Genomic DNA, 17,369 nt, shown 5'->3' on the forward strand with positions numbered 1-17,369 from the left:
CATGCAGATCAGCTCCTTTTGCTACAATTATGTTCTTAAATCCTGACGTTCTTTGTTTGGATATTCTTTTATCACTCATGTTCAAGTGAAAAAAATACAACTCCCACTAGTTTACATACTCAACGACCTGATGATAATTAAAATTCTCAATAAATATATTCTGACATGTGAAAATTTCTAATTATCACTACATTGTGAAAAGTAGAATTTTCATATGTGAAAATTTGCAATTATCACTATATTCTGGAAAGTAGAATTTTTATACGTAAAAAATACAATTATCATTACATTGTGAAAAGTATAATTTTCATAGGTGAAAAATACAATTATCACTATATTCTTAAATTAGAATTTCCTTATTTTTATATGTGAAAAATACAATTATGACTATATTATGAAAACTAGATTTTCACATCTGGCCTTTAATTATGTGAAAAGAATACAATTATCACTACATCATGAAAACTAGAATTTTCACACTGAACCGGGCATGGAAATTAAACAAAAGAAGTAAAAAGGAATAATTTTGGGGATTTAAAAGGAATAGTTTTGGGGAGAGATTTTAGGGATTTTTTTGAATAAATGGAATAAGAGTCAAAGGAGTAATAAAGAATAAATTCGGGGAAACATTTTAGGTATTTTGTAGAATTAAAGGAATAATAGCCAAGAAGTTTTAATTTTTTCTCAGCCTGGGTTTAATAGCCTTGGTCCAGTATAGCATTTCAATTTTTATGTTGTTGGGCTGTGACGACTACCTGGGCTAAATCCCGGGTTAGCCCAGCTGTAGGTCCGTCAGTGGTCAAAGTAGTTATTTTAGGGAGACTTCCTTAAACCAGGCTAGCTTGATTTTTGGGATTTCCTAAATTATAGGTTTTTGCCTTTTTTCACTGTAGACCAAAATTGGATAATTACTAATAAAAATTAAGATTAATATTATTGTAAAAGGTAACTGGTAATTCTAAAACTAATTTTGAGTTTACAATATAGGATATCTTAACGGCGGATTCCTAATATTAAAAAGTTCAAAATTGGGCTAGAAATATTTTTCCCCATTATTTAAGTATACTGTATTTTTAATATTCCGGTGTCATTAATTAACAAAAGCATGACTCTTGTCGTGGATTTATTTTGCAAGTTATCAAACTACTCGCACTGTGTGGGCATACTTTTAGATTGAGTTTGTTGTGCATCATTTTATGTCGAAAGAAATAAGGAATCTAATACTTTAGATTCACGGACTTAGAACATCCACATCTTCATTTAACATTGGTTATGTGATTTTTTTTTGAACGGTAACATTGGTTAATCTTATTGATAGGTCTATTATACCCGTGCAACACGCGGAGAAGAACTAGACATACGATGAAGAAAAGTGAGAAATATTGGTAGAAATTGTGCATTAGAATCAGGACTGATAGTTCTTCAATAAAGAGCATATGGAAAACCATGACTCGTAGTTGGTTTATTTTTCACTAAACTTTCTCCCCTAATGGCACTTAGAGCAGACAGATTATTTTTATAATTAACAAGCCTCCGCATCAGTTAATTTAGACATCAACTACCAGGACTGTCAGATGGTTTAGTCTTTTCTCTCTAAAAACATCAAAAGTCGAAACCCAAATCAATCTTAGAAATGTGGTTTTCTGTTCGAATGATATCAAACATCAATAATATGAGAATATTTCTTGAGTTTGAATAACAAATAGATTGACGGAGAGAGATTTGAAAGAAGGCGAAGATGATGAAAGTTCCATATACAACTTCTTTCATAACGTTATTTAGTCTTGGATTATTATTTGGTTTAGGACGGCTGAGAGAGCTATTCAGAAAATTAGTTGAATGGTGGAAAGACGGTAATAATCTACATGTAGGTTTCTTTTTCTTTTTCTTCTGCATGCATGTGCAATAATTTCTTGTAAATTATAGTATTTAATTAATTATTCTAACATGTGTAGGGATACCCACCGGTTTCTTTAGGTTTCGAAGATTTCTATTTTAGACGTGTGTATCTTCGTGCTCAGGTAATTCAGTGATGGAACCGCAAATCTGTGTTCGGGTGGGCTGATTTTTTTTCTTTTCAAAAACCTTTTATTATATTCATTTTAATTGCGATGACTAAAAATGTGATTAAGTATTTCAATTGCAACTCTATTATAATGGTATCTCCAAAGTCTTGCACCTATCCCTCCATGGTTGTGTTTTCATAATTTTATTCATTCATGTAATGTCGCTTGAAGATATAAAATATGAAAATCACAAACAAAAACAAGTCCAAAAATCGAACAGATAGCTAAAAACAGTTTGTTGTGAGGTTTCATCTAGCATGTGAGAAATGAGAATGTTTGGATTGGAAGGCCATAGAGGATGCATTGCTTACTTCGTTCTTTTTTCTAAAACCTTGATATTAATAAGTTTTTTCCAAGTTATGATTAGTTTAAGCAATATCCAAACACTAGTAAAAGGTATCTGAGTGCTTGGTAACAAGCGTCTGCATGTAATACATCCGATTGGTGCCGGTAAAAATTGGAAAACTTAAAGAAAATAAAAGAAACCAGAGTATGTGAAAATTATGAAATGGCCGAATGGGCTTTGTTGTAGCTGGGCTAATACAAAACCATGCCTGGGCTAAGAGAAAAATTAACAGCAATTAACAATTACTAGTGGGTGAGCATTTGATCCGAAATCCGTGGTTTCACCCGGCCCAACCACATTTTTGCGGATGCATATCCGGACCGTTCACCAGTGGATTGGATGCGGATGCAATTTTTGGGATCCGACGGATTTTGGATCTGATACAGATGCACTCTTAAAAATTCGTTGGACATCCACATCCGTTAGAATTATTAGGCTTAAGCTAGAGAATAAAATTAAGTCATGTTCTTCTCTTTTTATTCCTTTATCGCTCAATATTTAAATCATTTTTGTTAGTTTTATTTTATTAGTTCAAAATTTTAATTACACAAAAAGTTCATTGAATCATCCGCTTCCAATCCGTGCATCCATTGGATGCAAATTTATTGGATGTTGGATTGGATGCGGATGCCAAATTTGAAATCCGTCATCTATTGGATTGAATACGAATGAGGAAAAAAAACGGCCCATAACGGCCCATCCTCACCCATAACGATTACAACGTCTCAGAAAAGGTTCTACACATTTATTTCTTTTTTACAAATTTACTCGGACTACGGCCCGGGTACGCCACCCCCTCCTTCCGTCCATAAGTCTTGGTACGTGTGTTTGGTTGGTGACTTGGTACAACTATTCTAAGGTCCTTTTTTAAAAATATATTTTTGATTTGGTCCAAATACTTATTATTTGGTCCTAAGGTGAACAATACAAAGAGCGGATGATATCATCATATGGGGTGCTAAAAGTATTTCTTTATTTCCTTTTTTCCCTTATCTTCATAAAATAACTAAAATATATGAAAAAACAAATATCTTTTCAACCATAAGCCAAAACATAATAAATTTTATATATTCAGAAAGTAACATTGTTGATAAATTATCGAAGCTTTTAATTTTTATGTTATCCTTTATTTAAGAATCAACTACAAAATGAGCTGTACAGGTTCATTATACAAAATGAATTAATTGAATAAATTAACTGTCTAGCTAGTTCATTCTACTTTTACAAAGTGAACTGCTTGAATAACTATCAAATGAGTTCGTTTCGTAAAACGAACTCATAAGATGATCTACCATGCGAGTTCATTTTACAAAATGAAGTAACATACGAGTTCATTCTACAAAATGAACTAGTATAATGAACTACGATTACGGGTTTATTCTATCATATGAAACACCATTTGGAGTCCATTTTACAATATAAACACCTATCACGAGTTCAATCTACAATACGAACTACCAATTTTGAGTTCATTTTACAATATATAGACTCCATAATGAACACTTATTACGAGTTCATTCAACAATATGAACTATCATAGTTAACAATCATTACGAGTTCATTTTACAAAATGAATTGTCATTCCTGCAATATGAACTACCATTAATATGAGTTAATTATACGATATGAATAGTATCACGAATTCATTCTACAAATAAGTTTCAATTAGGAACTACCATTACGAATTCATTCTTCAAAATGAACTATTATTACGAGTTTACTCTAGAAAATAAACCGCTACTATTACGAATTAACTATCATGTAAGAGTTCATTCTACAAATGAACCGCTAGAACTATCATGCTCTAAAATAGTGTTCCTTTTTGGATATGAACTACCATTATACGAAAAACATTAAACTGAAATTTCCCCTTTTTAAAATGGGTTTATTATATATCTGAAACGGTTACCATAGTTCCTTTGGTTCTATGATTGGGTACCAACCCAACATTATTAAGAAAAATGCTTATAGCGCATTTGTATACCAGAAGCAGAAATGCTTCAAAAAAAAGGTAAACTTTTTGCTTCTAAAAGTTGTTTTAGAATAACATAGCCAAACTGATTTCTTGCTTTTTTGATTTTTAATTAAAAGTTAAAAAGTTACTTTTGAGTACACGTGGAAACACCCTATTAGCAATCTGGGAAACTTAAGTTTGGATTTAGGAAAGATTCACGATTATGGAAAATACAAACTAGCTAGTGGTGTTTTAATAATATCAAGGCTGATATAGTTTTTGTAAAATTTCCATTATTGAAAGGATTGTGTTAGTCGGCCAATTGCAAGCGCTCCTCATGCTTGGATTGATGTGGTTGAGCGTTACTCTGATGATAGATTCAAAACACTCAAGTGAGTTTCCTACTTTTGTTTACAGACTTCTTATTTACGTCCAAGGGTTTATAAGAAAGAAACTATATATTTTGTTGTAAATGACAGTAATGCAGTCCAATTACTTGCATTTTGTGCAGACGAACCACGAACACGAGTAAATGTCTTAACTTGGGATCATACAACTACCTTGGGTTCGCAGCATCAGATGAATACTGCACTCCACGTGTTGTAGAGTCTTTGAAGAAATTTTCTCCAAGTACATGTAGCGCTCGCGTAGATGGTGGTATGTATAATAAATTACAACTTAACATTTGAATTTCTAATTTATATTTACTCGTGATGCTCTGGTTTTATCAGGAACGACAATATTACATGTGGAATTAGAAGCATGTGTTGCTAAATTTGTTGGAAAGCCAGCTGCTATAATAACTGGTATGGGATATGTCACAAATTCTGCTGTCCTTCCAGTCCTGATTCGTAAGGTTTGTTTACATGCAATTGATTAATCTTGACAGTACTTCGCGTAGTTGGCCCATCTAATACTGAGTCCTAACTATTATCAACCCAGTAATTCCCTCAACCGTGCTATTATTTTTCATTAATGTCTTCCGCAGGGTGGATTGGTTATTAGTGATTCCTTGAACCACAACTCCATTGTTAATGGTGCTAGAGGATCAGGAGCCGTAGTGCGAGTTTTCCAACACAACAGTAAGATTCTGCTTTATTTTTGGGTCACAACGCTGCTAAAGTACGTACGTACTCTTCAAATCGTTGCATGCATTTATTATTTAAGTTTTTGATCTTCACAGCGCCGTCCCACTTGGAAGAAGTTTTGAGGGAACAAATTGCTTTTGGACAGCCTCGCACACATAGGCCTTGGAAAAAAATAATTGTCGTTGTAGAGGGGATATACAGCATGGAAGGAGAGCTCTGCAAACTTCCTGAGATCATACAAGTCTGCAAGAAATATACGGTTTGTCACTCTGTGAACTATTCCGAATTTCCTTGGTGTTTTTATTTTTTATTAATGCTGTTCTGGAAGTCACCTTTGGTTACAAATGTATTGATTTGGTAATGAATGAAAAGAACAAAAAAGTTCCGCATAACTGCATGTTCATTGACATGAAATTATAAGTTCAACTGTTCCCACATGGTATGAAAACATTAAGTTAACTCCGGTAAGTCAAACTTGATACCTTCGATATCTAAAGACGAGAAATTTATCCTCAATCAGGCATATACTTATTTGGATGAGGCTCACAGTATTGGGGCAGTTGGGAAATCCGGAAGAGGAGTTTGTGAGCTTCTAGGAGTGGATACTGCTGATATAGACATAATGATGGGAACTTTTTCAAAATCCTTTGGATCATGTGGTGGTTACATAGCAGCATCCAAGGTTCCAATGCCCCTTAAATAGTTTTAAGGTTTTGTTGAGTATTTTCTGAAAAAAGTGCCTACAATGAACAGCCAGGTGTATTCTTTGTTAATCCGATATAATGTGCATCTTCAATTCCAGGAGATTATTGAATATCTAAAGTTCTCATGCCCTGCTCATCTGTATGCGACTGCAATTTCACCACCTGCTGCACAACAGATTATATCTTCCATAAGGGTTATTCTTGGGGAAGATGGTTCTAGTAGAGGTTCGAGGATGACTTGTTCTCTAAAAAAAAAAGTATTTTTTACAACAGAATATTAAATATAGATTAATCATCATCTGCTAAATTATGGCATCTGAGAATTTTGGATTTTTTGTCTGCAGGGGCTCAGAAACTTGCACGTATTCGTGAGAACAGCAACTTTTTCCGGTCAGAATTGGAGAAGATGGGATTTCAGGTTTTAGGAGACATAGACTCTCCAGTAATGTCCATCATGCTTTACAATCCATCAAAAGTCCCTGCCTTTTCTCGAGAGTGCCTTAAACGAAATGTCAGTCCCTGCCTTTTCTCAAGTTCGCCTGCTATGATCTTTGCTTACTTATATCAATGGTGGTATTGCAGGTCGCGGTTGTAATAGTTGCTTTCCCAGCAACTCCACTATTGTTGTCGAGGGCACGTATTTGGATATCTGCTTCTCACACCAGGAAGGACCTATTAAAAGCTCTAGAGGTGAATAGATTGTTCATTATGAAACAGTTAATTGGAAAGTCGCTTTCCATAACATGTTAGCCTAACTAGCAAAAAATGGTTTGGAGTAGGGTTCATATCCATTTATCTATGGAATATACATGTTTATGATTATAAATTGATTCTTGTCAGGTTATCAGCGAAGTTGGTGACCTTGTGGGCGTAAAGTACTTCCATGCTGAGCCCAAGAAGCAGGATGACGGCAGGGTAAAGATGTCACCCATGACCCAAAGCCTCAGAAAGGGAACTCGTCCCGTGAACTATAGTTTTCCCATCTTTTTGGAAGATGATTCATGCCGTATTACACTGTAATGCAACTTCATCAATACAGTTTCACGACATTTGTCATTCGGTTTACTAGCTAGTTTCATTTTAACGTTATAGGGAAATTAATACAGCTTTTAAAAAATCAGCAAATTCCATGGTCATTCGGTTTTACTAGCTTTTCTTTTTAATCTGTTATAGCATCCGACGTACCTTGGCCCTGGTCATTGTGAATATTAACATGGTTAGGCGATTGATGCCTATGTCCTTGGATGGAATCCCATAGGGAGAGATTTTATTGATATGATGATTACAATAATTCTTGAAAGGTTAGCAAACCTAGAATTCCATTCTTTAGTTGGATTTTTGGCCTCTATTTATAGGCAAAAAATCATAATCTAGTTCCATAATAACCTCAGATTTGTAGTTATCCAAAATAACTACCTAGATTTGTATTTATCCATGAAGATCCATGCCTATCTTCCACATATTTATGTTTATCTTGGAAGATCCTTGTATATCTTCACAATATTTGTATCTATCTTGGAAGATTCTTATTTATCTCCCAAGATTCGTGTCTACCTCAAAATGACTTTCAAAAGAACGATTTTTTGGGGACCATGATTTTTTTGGAGGGACCATGGTTTTATTAGGCCAACCTCCCTATACTTATAAGGGGTGTCCTAAAGTTAGGTAAATACACATTTATCCTTTATTTTAATTTAAATTAAAACTAACCTAATAACTATATAAATCTAATCATATACATCTAGTCTAAATAAATCTATTAATCAAAATCAAAAACAAAAATTAGAGGGAAATCAAAAAAATTTAGTTTTGAAAAAAAAATATTCTCTTCTTCTTCTCTCTTTCCTTGACGTTCCTCGTTCGATTGAAAAACCGATCAATCGTTTTTAATTCGTTTTTTGATAGGGTAAATTGAGTAGAAATCATCAAATGATTGGGTAAATTGAGTAGAAATCATCAAAATATGGTTTAAATGGAAGTTAAAGTGGCATGTTCGGTTAGGAATAGTTTTAAAAAAAAACTAGTTTTGTAATCGAACATTCTGAAACCAAGAACACGAAGAACACTTCGGTTATCAAGAATTTATTTTTTCGTAACCGAACTCGCAAAAAATAGTTTTAACCGAACTCCTCATTAAAAACCAATATATTGTGTTCGGTTGGTTCTCTTAATAATTCTACTTCTTTTAACAAAAAAACAATCTGATTTTCTAATCTCACTAATTATCTTTAACTTAATCATCTCACTAATCATTACACTAACTATTATTAACACTAACTAATCATTGCCCAAAATTAATCAGGAGGGTAATTTAGGTATTAATATAAATATCTAGATAAGGGGTGACCTAGATTTACTTCTAATGTCTTTACCCAAAATAAAACCATGGCTCCCTCAAAAAAAACCATGGTCTCCAAAAAAATCGTTCTTCTATAATAAACAAAGTGCATTTTTTTTTCCTGAAACAAGTGGACTTCAATAATAAGCCAACTGGACTTCTAAAATAAACCAGTTAGGCTTCTATAATAAACAAAGTGGATTTCAACAATAAGCCAATTGACTTCCAAAATAAGTAAGTTATGCTTTCATAATAAACAAATTGGACTTCAATAATAAGCCAATTGTATTTTATCAAAATAAACCAGTTATGTTTCCACAATAAACAAAATAAACCTCGATAATAAGCAAGAATCCATTTTTTATTTTATTATGGTACAAACGTCGTGCATGTCAAGTGAAATCGTTTTTGGTGAAGCATGCTTAATTCTTAAGATCCATCCACTCTTTCGGGTCATCAATCCTCTAAAGTTCGACAAATTCTATAACATCAATAAATATTAATTTAATACATTCTAGTGTTTCATGGCAGTCTTAGAATGCAGTTTTAGTGTTACATGGCCTTTTAGAATGCAGAATTGTCTGATAGCGGCAGGCGGGAGCATAGTGCCTGCGGTTTTACTAGTAAGACGTAATCTAAACTTCGTCAACATAAATAGCTGAGATTTTTGGCTACCATTTCCTAAGTCACCGTGATGCTTCATGATTCACTTGATGTTAGCTTATAGCTGTTAAATAATACCACATCTCGCCTAGGACAATCTAGGTCCCATATTTAATAAACTTCGGGCAATTCTAATCTTGCAAGCCGGTTTTCGAGGTTAGTTAGGTCCGAGGATTCCTAACATGGTATCAGAGCCAGACCCCTCTCAACGCTATCCATATCCATCAGTGTTCTCGTGGTTTCTGTACCACTCATCAGTCAGTGTAGGCCTGTCAGCGGCGTGTCATACCATCAGTTCAGCGTAGCCTTGGACAATCCTAACCTTGCGAGCCGATTTTCGAGGTTGGTTAGGCCTCGGGATTCCTAACAATAACTTCCATTGGACCCCTCATCGTGCAAGCTGTGAACAAGTATATATAATTATATAAAGCTAGCTAATTGCATTATATTTCTCAAATTTATGTTTGACATTTGAGTGAAATATGTCATTAACAATTCTTCATCATGATTTTACTCTTTCCATTACCATCTCAGCCAAAGACACATTCTGGTGTTCATCGATGGTGAGTTACTCGTTGACACTCAGCAGCATAATCTATTCTTCATCGACTTATTCTATATCTCTCTCCTAAGTCGCCTTCAACAACTAATCCTAAATTAATCACTCAATATTATCCATTTCAGTATTATTTGGTATAATGTAATAATCATGATAAACACCACTGAATTTTATTTTATTTTTTTGAAACAATCAGCTGGTTAAGTATGTATACTTGGTCATAAGGGTACAGTAACTATCATAAAGTCTATGGGGATGCAATTGAACAATTCCATATGACTGTATCTGATTCAAACCAGAAATTTAAGATCATATGTTTAGGAAAGCCAATTCAGATATTATATATATGCCAAAAATATCAACTCATTGATCTATCTGTTCCTCCAGAGTTGATAGCATAAGTAATTAGCATTTACCTATCTGAAATTATGTTTCCACAACGTCTCTTATTAGTTAAGATGTCTTGCTGGTTAATTTTAGTATCATGCGTTGCTGCATTTGGGGAGGTAAAGCCAGGTTGCCAAGCCAAATGCGGCAATATGAGCATTCCTTACCCTTTTGGAATAACCCCTGGTGGTGAGAATGATAATCGAGCAGCAGGAGGGTGCTCTATTCACGGAGTTGGGCGGGGATATAATATTAACTGCAATACTTCATTTGATCCTCCCAAGGCCTTTATTGGCACAGGTGACGTTGATATTGTAAGTATATCAGAAACCCAGATTCGCACAAAGAGCGTGGTTTCTAGATTATGCTACAACATTGATGGCGAACTGGAGGTAAATGGAACGAATGTCTGGATCAAACTGTACGGTAGCCCATTTACGTTCTCGAACACATCAAACAGGTTTTTTGTGATTGGCTGTAATACGGGCGGGTTTAACCTCGGGTACGATATTCTTGACAAGAAGTATACAAGCCAATGTGTTTCTATGTGTGATAGTAAGGAAGATGTCCGTGAAGGGACTTGCAATGGCAACGGGTGCTGCCAGAGTACCATCCAACACGGACTGAAAAGTATATCAACAAGGGTGGTAAGGAATGAAAACACTACTAATACCCCCTTTTTATCCTTCGATCCTTGCAGTTATGCTTTTGTGGCTGAACATGAGCAGTTCACATTTGAAGCATCAGATCTTCTAAATGTAACTAAAGCATTAGATATGTCAGTCGTTCTTGATTGGGCTATAGGGAATAAGACATGTGAAGAAGCAAAGAAAGATCCGACCACTTTCGCATGCCAGGACAACACTCATTGTATCAATTCAGACAGCAATCCAGGGTATCGCTGCACTTGCTTCGAAGGTTACAAGGGGAACGCTTATGTCAGTCCTGGATGCCAAGGTATATATATTTCGGTGTCGCCATGATGCCTTCTATTTTTCTTGCAAGAGCTCTCAACTGTTGTGATTTTTATAATTAAGCTCTTGACTCAACAGACGTGAATGAGTGTGAGGGTCAAGACAATCCCTGTGATGGTATCTGCATCAATACGAATGGAAGCTTCAACTGTACTTGTCCGGCTGGAAGCCATGGCGACGGGATGAAAAACGGACGAGGTTGCACCAGCGATGCTGTCCTGACTCCAAGAGAACAATTTCCGATAATAATAAAAGTTACTATAGGTACCATCTCTCTTTTTAATTATAAAATGAGTATTAGATAGAATAAGGGATTCTCATACCTGCGACTTTTCAATAGGTTTTTTGTTTTCTTCAATTTTATAAGTAGTTATAAAACTATGTTCTTATGTTGTGAAAGGCGAGCTAAACGCTCGCCTAGATGCCCAAGGCACACGGGGCATAGTTAATAAAGCACCGCAAGGTGCCAAAACGTGAGCCATCACCTATTTTATTTTACTTTCGGGTCCCCTTTAGTGCGTTGGGCGCGTCTAGGCTCTAGACAAGGTGAAGGGTCTGGCGCCTCGCTTCTCCTACCGCCTCACACTTGTTCTACGTGTCTGGAATATTTACTACAACTACTTAAACTGCTGATACTAACTATTATGAATTACACTTCCGATGCAGGTATTGGTTTGGGGATCTTGTTTCTAATTATTGCAAGTTCTTGGATATACTTGATTATAAGAAAAAAAAAGTTGATCGAATTGAAAGAGAAATTTTTCCAACAAAATGGTGGGCTGCTATTAAGACAACAGCTATCGTCAGATGAAGGTGGTGCAGAGACTTCAAGGATCTTTACAGCAGATGAGCTAAAACTAGCTACCAAAAACTATGATGAGAGTCTTATTATGGGAAAAGGAGGCTACGGAACCGTTTGCAAAGGAACCTTGCGTGATGGTCGGGTAGTCGCCATTAAGAAGTCCAAAATGGTTGATCAGAGTCAGATTGAGCAATTCATAAATGAAGTTGTTATTTTAACTCAGATTAACCATCGAAATGTGGTGAAACTCCTAGGTTGTTGTTTAGAAACTGAAGTTCCGCTGCTAGTCTATGAATACGTTCCCAATGGCACACTCTTCCAACATATTCACTCGAACAGTGGGGTGCCTTCAATCTCCTGGGAAAGCCGTTTGAGGATTGCTGTTGAAACTGCGGGTGCACTTACTTATTTACACTCATCAGCTTCAATACCCATTATTCATAGAGATGTCAAGTCTCCTAACATACTTCTAGATGAAAATTACACCGCAAAAGTAGCAGATTTTGGAGCATCCAGGTTGATTCCTTTGGACCAAACAGAATTATCCACACTGGTACTGGGGACGTTAGGATATCTGGATCCTGAGTATTTCAACACAAGCCAACTTACTGAGAAGAGCGACGTTTATAGCTTTGGCGTGGTTCTTGTAGAGCTCTTGACTGCAGAAATGCCCATTTCTCAAGAGAGATCTGAAAAGCAAAAATGTCTTGCCCCCTACTTCATTTCGTTCGTGCAAGAAAATAAATTGTTCGAACTTCTTGATGCTCGAGTACTCAACGAGGGGACTCCAAAACAAGTCAATGCAGTTGCAAAGCTTGCGGAAAGGTGCCTTGGCTTGAAGGGTGAAGAGAGGCCAACGATGAGACAAGTAACAACAGAGCTGGAAAGTTTGAGAGGGGCAGGCAAACAAGCTTGGTCTCTTGTACCAAACCACGAAAAGAAAACGAGCTCACAGTTTGAACCCAAAGACCTCTATAGTGTACCAATAACCGGCTCAACAGCTGGTGGCTCTGGGCAATATAGTTCATATACAGGTGACTCTGGGCAATATAGTTTGAATCCAGATACCATAGTCCAGATTAACATGCCTCGATGATTTTTAATTTATGTAGCTGTGTTGGGTTTATGAGAATGTTGGTTGTACAATGAATAGCAATTTGTGTTAGCTAGAAGTCCAAATATATTGTACATCCTATTTTAAATTGAAGGAATAATGTGTATGTTAAAAAAGAGAGTGAAAGACGAAATTCAATACTACCTTTGTTTGTGTCGAAAGTGTTACTATTTTCTTCATCATTATTCTAAGGTATAATGTATTGTCCAAATGTTAGTGTGTGTGTTTTTGTCACACAAGAAGCTGGAACAGTAGTTGCAAAACAGGATTAGTAACTTAGGGCACTAATCTTGTTGCATATGGAAACTAATCTTGTTCCATAAACTAATCTTGTAGCAGAACCTTACTTTCAAGGTTTCATTAATCTTGTTTCATATGGTATTGGAACAACGTAATAACTAAAGGAAAGTTCTAAAACTATGTTTCTAGAACTCTTCTATACATAGAAGTCTTTGTAATTTAGGAAACTTAGTATACTTGTGTTGCACGTATCTTTAGAAGTTGTACATATATAAATACATAGCACTCTTGTATATTGTAATTCATTCGATTAAGAATCGATAATTCAATCAAACCTTTGTTTATCTTCTCTTCTAACCCTAGTCTGTTATTTAAGCGAAACCTATATCTCAACTTGGTATCATCCTGGTTGTGACCTTCATGTCTTCCGCTGCCTCTACTGTTTTTACAATTTCAACACTTCTTCAATCTTCTCAATCTATGATGGCTTCCTCTGTTTTTTCACAACCTCATCATATCATCACTGTTAAACTCGATGAAACCAATTACTCCCTTTGGCGTGCTCAGTTTTTACCCTATCTTCAGGGATATGAACTTGATGGCTATGTTAATGGAGACAAACCCTGTCCACCTGCAACTCTTGAAAACTCCCAAAACCCTAACCCTGAATATGCTCCTTGGCTGAAACAAGATCGCATTCTTCTAGGATGAATCTTCTCTTCTCTGACCCCTGTTGTACTACGACAAGTTCATCGTCTTACCACATATCGTGAAGTTTGGACCTTCCTGGAATCTCTATTTGCTTCTAAATCTGATGCACACATCCACCATCTTGAATGTGAGCTTCGTGCACTGAAGAAAGGGTCTCTTTCTATGAGAGCCTATATTGATCGAGCTCGTGATCTTGTTGACAGGCTTGCTATTGCTGATACTACTGTGACTAACACCGAATTACGTCACTGTTTTCTTGCTGGATTGGACTCCTCTTATGATGCTATAGTCACATCTCTCACCACCTCCATGGGAACTATGAAACTTGAAGATTTCATCACATATCTTCTCACCTTTGAACTACGTGTTGAACAACAAACAAAGATGCTGAATTCTACACCTGTTGTTGCTGCTTCTTCTCGGAATTTTTCTTCTCAGAATACTGGTCTTCTACCACGCTCTAATACCGACACTTATAATGCTGGTGCTCTACAGAGTACTGTTTGTCAGTTATGTGACAAACCTGGACATCTCTCTCCTATGTGCTGGAAGCGTTTTGATCGTAATTTCAATCCACAGCCTCCTCGACGTAATCAACCACCACAGTCACTTGCTTCTCGTGCTTATGCTGCTGAAACACAAAGATCCTCCTCTTTTGCTCCGTGGGTCCCTGACAGTGGTGCTACCGATCATATTACGAATGATCTATCTAGATTGCACCCTTATTCAGAATACACAGGTCCGGATGAAATAAATATAGGTAAGGGTTCTTCCATTCTGATTACTCATGTTGGTTCCTCAATACTAGGTACTCCTGGACGTAAGTTATATCTCAACAATACTCTATTTGATCCTCAAATCTCTCATAATTTATTATCAGTCTCTCAGCTTACTACTGATAATGATGTATTGTTTGAGTTTCACCCTGAATTTTGTATTGTGAAGGATCGATGCACGGGGAAGGTTCTTCTGCGCGGAAATAGGGTTGGTGGTCTCTATGATCTTGGTGGTTCAAACACTTCTACGACAAGTCTTGTTGGTGAACGTGCTAGCTTACAAAACTGGCATTCTAGATTAGGACATCTTATGATGCGAACTGTGCGTCATGTTATTTCCAAATTTTCTCTTCCCTTTCTAGTAGAAAACTAAGTTTTTGTTCTTCTTGTCATGAACATCGAAGTCATAAGTTGCCTTTTTCTTCTAGTAATACTATTTATTTGAATCCTCTTGATTTGATTGTCTCGGATGTTTGGGGTCCTTCTCATATTGTTTCTAATGATGGCTATCGATATTACATTATTTTTATTGATGCTTATTCTCGTTTTACATGGATGTTTCCTCTTACTCATAAATCGGATATCTACTCTATATTTCTTGTTTTTCAAAAAGATGTTGAGAATCTCTTTAATCGAAAGATAAAGATTTTTCAATCTGATAATGCTCTTGAATATCGTAAGCTTACACCCTATCTTCAACAAAATTGGATCTTTTATCGATTCTCTTGTCCGCACACCTCTGAGAAAAATGGATTAGTTGAACGTAGGCATCGCCACATTCGTGAAACTGGACAAACATTATTGTCTGCGGCCTCTATACCAACTTCTTATTGGTATGATGTGTTTTTTACTGCATGTTATCTAATGAATAGGGTACCTTCATCTGTTCTTGATAAAGCATCTCCGTATGAAATTTTGTTTGGTTCCCCTCCTGATTACTCTTCTCTTCGAGTGTTTGGATGTCTTTGTTTTCCCCATCTTCGTCCTTATAGAGCTCATAAGATGGATCCATCGTCTTCTCCCTGAGTGTTCATTGGTTATAGTCCACAACATAAAGGCTATAAGTCTCTTCATATCCCAACTGGCCGTGTATATGTTAGCAGGCACGTAGTTTTTGATGAGACCACCTTTCCGTTCTCGGCATCGGTTGAACCATCTCCAGCATCAACTTCTACTGATCAGGTGATACCAACTTCTCCTTTGCACATCATATCCTCTATTCCGGTGTCTGTTAATTCCAGTCCATCATTGACAACTACTACTTAAGGAATAGAGGTACATGATGTATTAAAACAAGAGAAACCATCTGAAGATAATATTCTTTAGTCTACTCCGGTGTCGTCTGCATCAACTTCTGCAGAAGTATTGTCAGATTCGTCCTCAACATATAATACTCAAGGGAATATTCAGTCTCAAGAAAATTGTATAGTGCCAACTAATACTAATTCGCAGTCTACCAATGCTCCGGTAATTCAGTCTCACACTATGGTTACTCGAGCTAAAGATGGAATTTTTAAGCCAAATACTTTCAGGTATGCTCTTATCAGTGATTCTCTTCTTGAACCAACATGTTATTCTCAAGCTCAAGATGATCCTAACTGGCGTAAGCATATGATAATGAATATAATGCTTTGATCAAAAATGGTACGTGGATATTAGTACCTTATCATCCTTCCATGAACCTGGTTGGCTGTAAATGGGTGTATCGCATAAAGCGCAACGCTAATAGCGAAATTGAGCGATTCAAAGATCGCCTTGTAGCAAAAGGAAATCATCAACATGAAGGTGTTGATTATGGTGAAACTTATAGTCCTGTGGTGAAACCATGCACTATTCATGTCATTCTTACTCTGGCCTTATCTCATAATTGGTCTATTCATCAACTCGATGTTCAGAATGCGTTTTTGCATGGTAATCTTGAAGAGGAAGTCTACATGAAACAACCTCCAGGCTACACGGATCTTAATTTCCCAACTTATGTCTGTAAACTTCAAAAATCACTTTATGGACTTAAGCAAGCACCACCGGCCTGGTATCACAGACTCTGTGCTTTTTTGCTTCAACTGGGGTTTACTGCTTCTAAATGTGATTATTCACTGTTTATTCAATGGGATGTTACTGGCATTATTTTTCTTTTGGTCTACGTTGATGATATCATCCTCACTGGATCCAATACTGCAAGGTTGGATTCTATTCGTGCATCTCTACACAAAGAATTTGCAATTAAGGATCTCGGTTCCTTATCTTACTTTCTTGGAATTGAAGCAACTCGTAACTCTTCTGGTGTGTTTCTTACAAAAAAAAGGTACACTCATGATCTTCTTATTCGAGAAAAAATGGATGGGGTTAAGCCGATTCAAACTCCAATGAGCACTTATGGAGATATTTCATCTGATCACAGTACTTTATTAACAGATTCAACAGAATACAGAAGTATAGTAGGAGCATTACAATACGTGACATTGAATCGTCCTGACATATCTTATGCTGTCAATAAAGCTTGTCAATTCATGCATGCACCAACATAATTTCATTGGGCATTAGTTAAACGAATATTAAGGTATCTTAAACATACTTCCACTTATGGAATTCTTCTCAAGCCAGCTGATAATCTTCAGTTATCTTTCACTGCCTACACGGATTCAGA

General features: G+C 36.2%; 2 protein-coding genes across 2 annotated transcripts; both read left to right on the forward strand.

Moving 5' to 3' along the window:
• Positions 1-1,575: 1,575 nt before the first annotated feature.
• LOC113324864 (long chain base biosynthesis protein 2a-like) lies at positions 1,576-7,274 on the forward strand. The gene is made up of 12 exons (XM_026573149.1): positions 1,576-1,867; positions 1,956-2,021; positions 4,670-4,758; positions 4,878-5,023; positions 5,098-5,222; positions 5,355-5,448; positions 5,550-5,713; positions 5,975-6,136; positions 6,257-6,383; positions 6,503-6,669; positions 6,741-6,848; positions 6,999-7,274. Exons 1-12 carry the CDS (start codon positions 1,739-1,741, stop codon positions 7,176-7,178), a joined length of 1,557 nt encoding a protein of 518 aa, XP_026428934.1. The 5' UTR covers positions 1,576-1,738; the 3' UTR covers positions 7,179-7,274.
• A 2,879-nt stretch (positions 7,275-10,153) lies between these two features.
• Positions 10,154-13,116, forward strand: LOC113324869 (wall-associated receptor kinase 2-like). The gene is made up of 3 exons (XM_026573153.1): positions 10,154-11,062; positions 11,158-11,343; positions 11,746-13,116. The coding sequence occupies exons 1-3, from the start codon at positions 10,177-10,179 to the stop codon at positions 12,975-12,977; spliced, it is 2,304 nt and encodes a 767-aa protein (XP_026428938.1). The 5' UTR covers positions 10,154-10,176; the 3' UTR covers positions 12,978-13,116.
• The last annotated feature ends 4,253 nt before the right edge of the window (positions 13,117-17,369 follow it).

Source organism: Papaver somniferum, chromosome 1, assembly GCF_003573695.1.
Source record: "Papaver somniferum cultivar HN1 chromosome 1, ASM357369v1, whole genome shotgun sequence".
NCBI lineage: Eukaryota > Viridiplantae > Streptophyta > Magnoliopsida > Ranunculales > Papaveraceae > Papaver > Papaver somniferum.

Coding starts and splice junctions, on each gene's coding strand:
- LOC113324864 (XM_026573149.1), top strand. CDS start 1,739: ATGATGAAAGTTCCATATACAACTTCTTTCATAACGTTATTTAGTCTT. Junction 5,223..5,354: donor TTCCAGTCCTGATTCGTAAG/GTTTGTTTACAT, acceptor TGTCTTCCGCAG/GGTGGATTGGTTATTAGTGA. Junction 6,137..6,256: donor GTTACATAGCAGCATCCAAG/GTTCCAATGCCC, acceptor CTTCAATTCCAG/GAGATTATTGAATATCTAAA.
- LOC113324869 (XM_026573153.1), top strand. CDS start 10,177: ATGTCTTGCTGGTTAATTTTAGTATCATGCGTTGCTGCATTTGGGGAG. Junction 11,063..11,157: donor TGTCAGTCCTGGATGCCAAG/GTATATATATTT, acceptor TTGACTCAACAG/ACGTGAATGAGTGTGAGGGT. Junction 11,344..11,745: donor AATAATAAAAGTTACTATAG/GTACCATCTCTC, acceptor CTTCCGATGCAG/GTATTGGTTTGGGGATCTTG.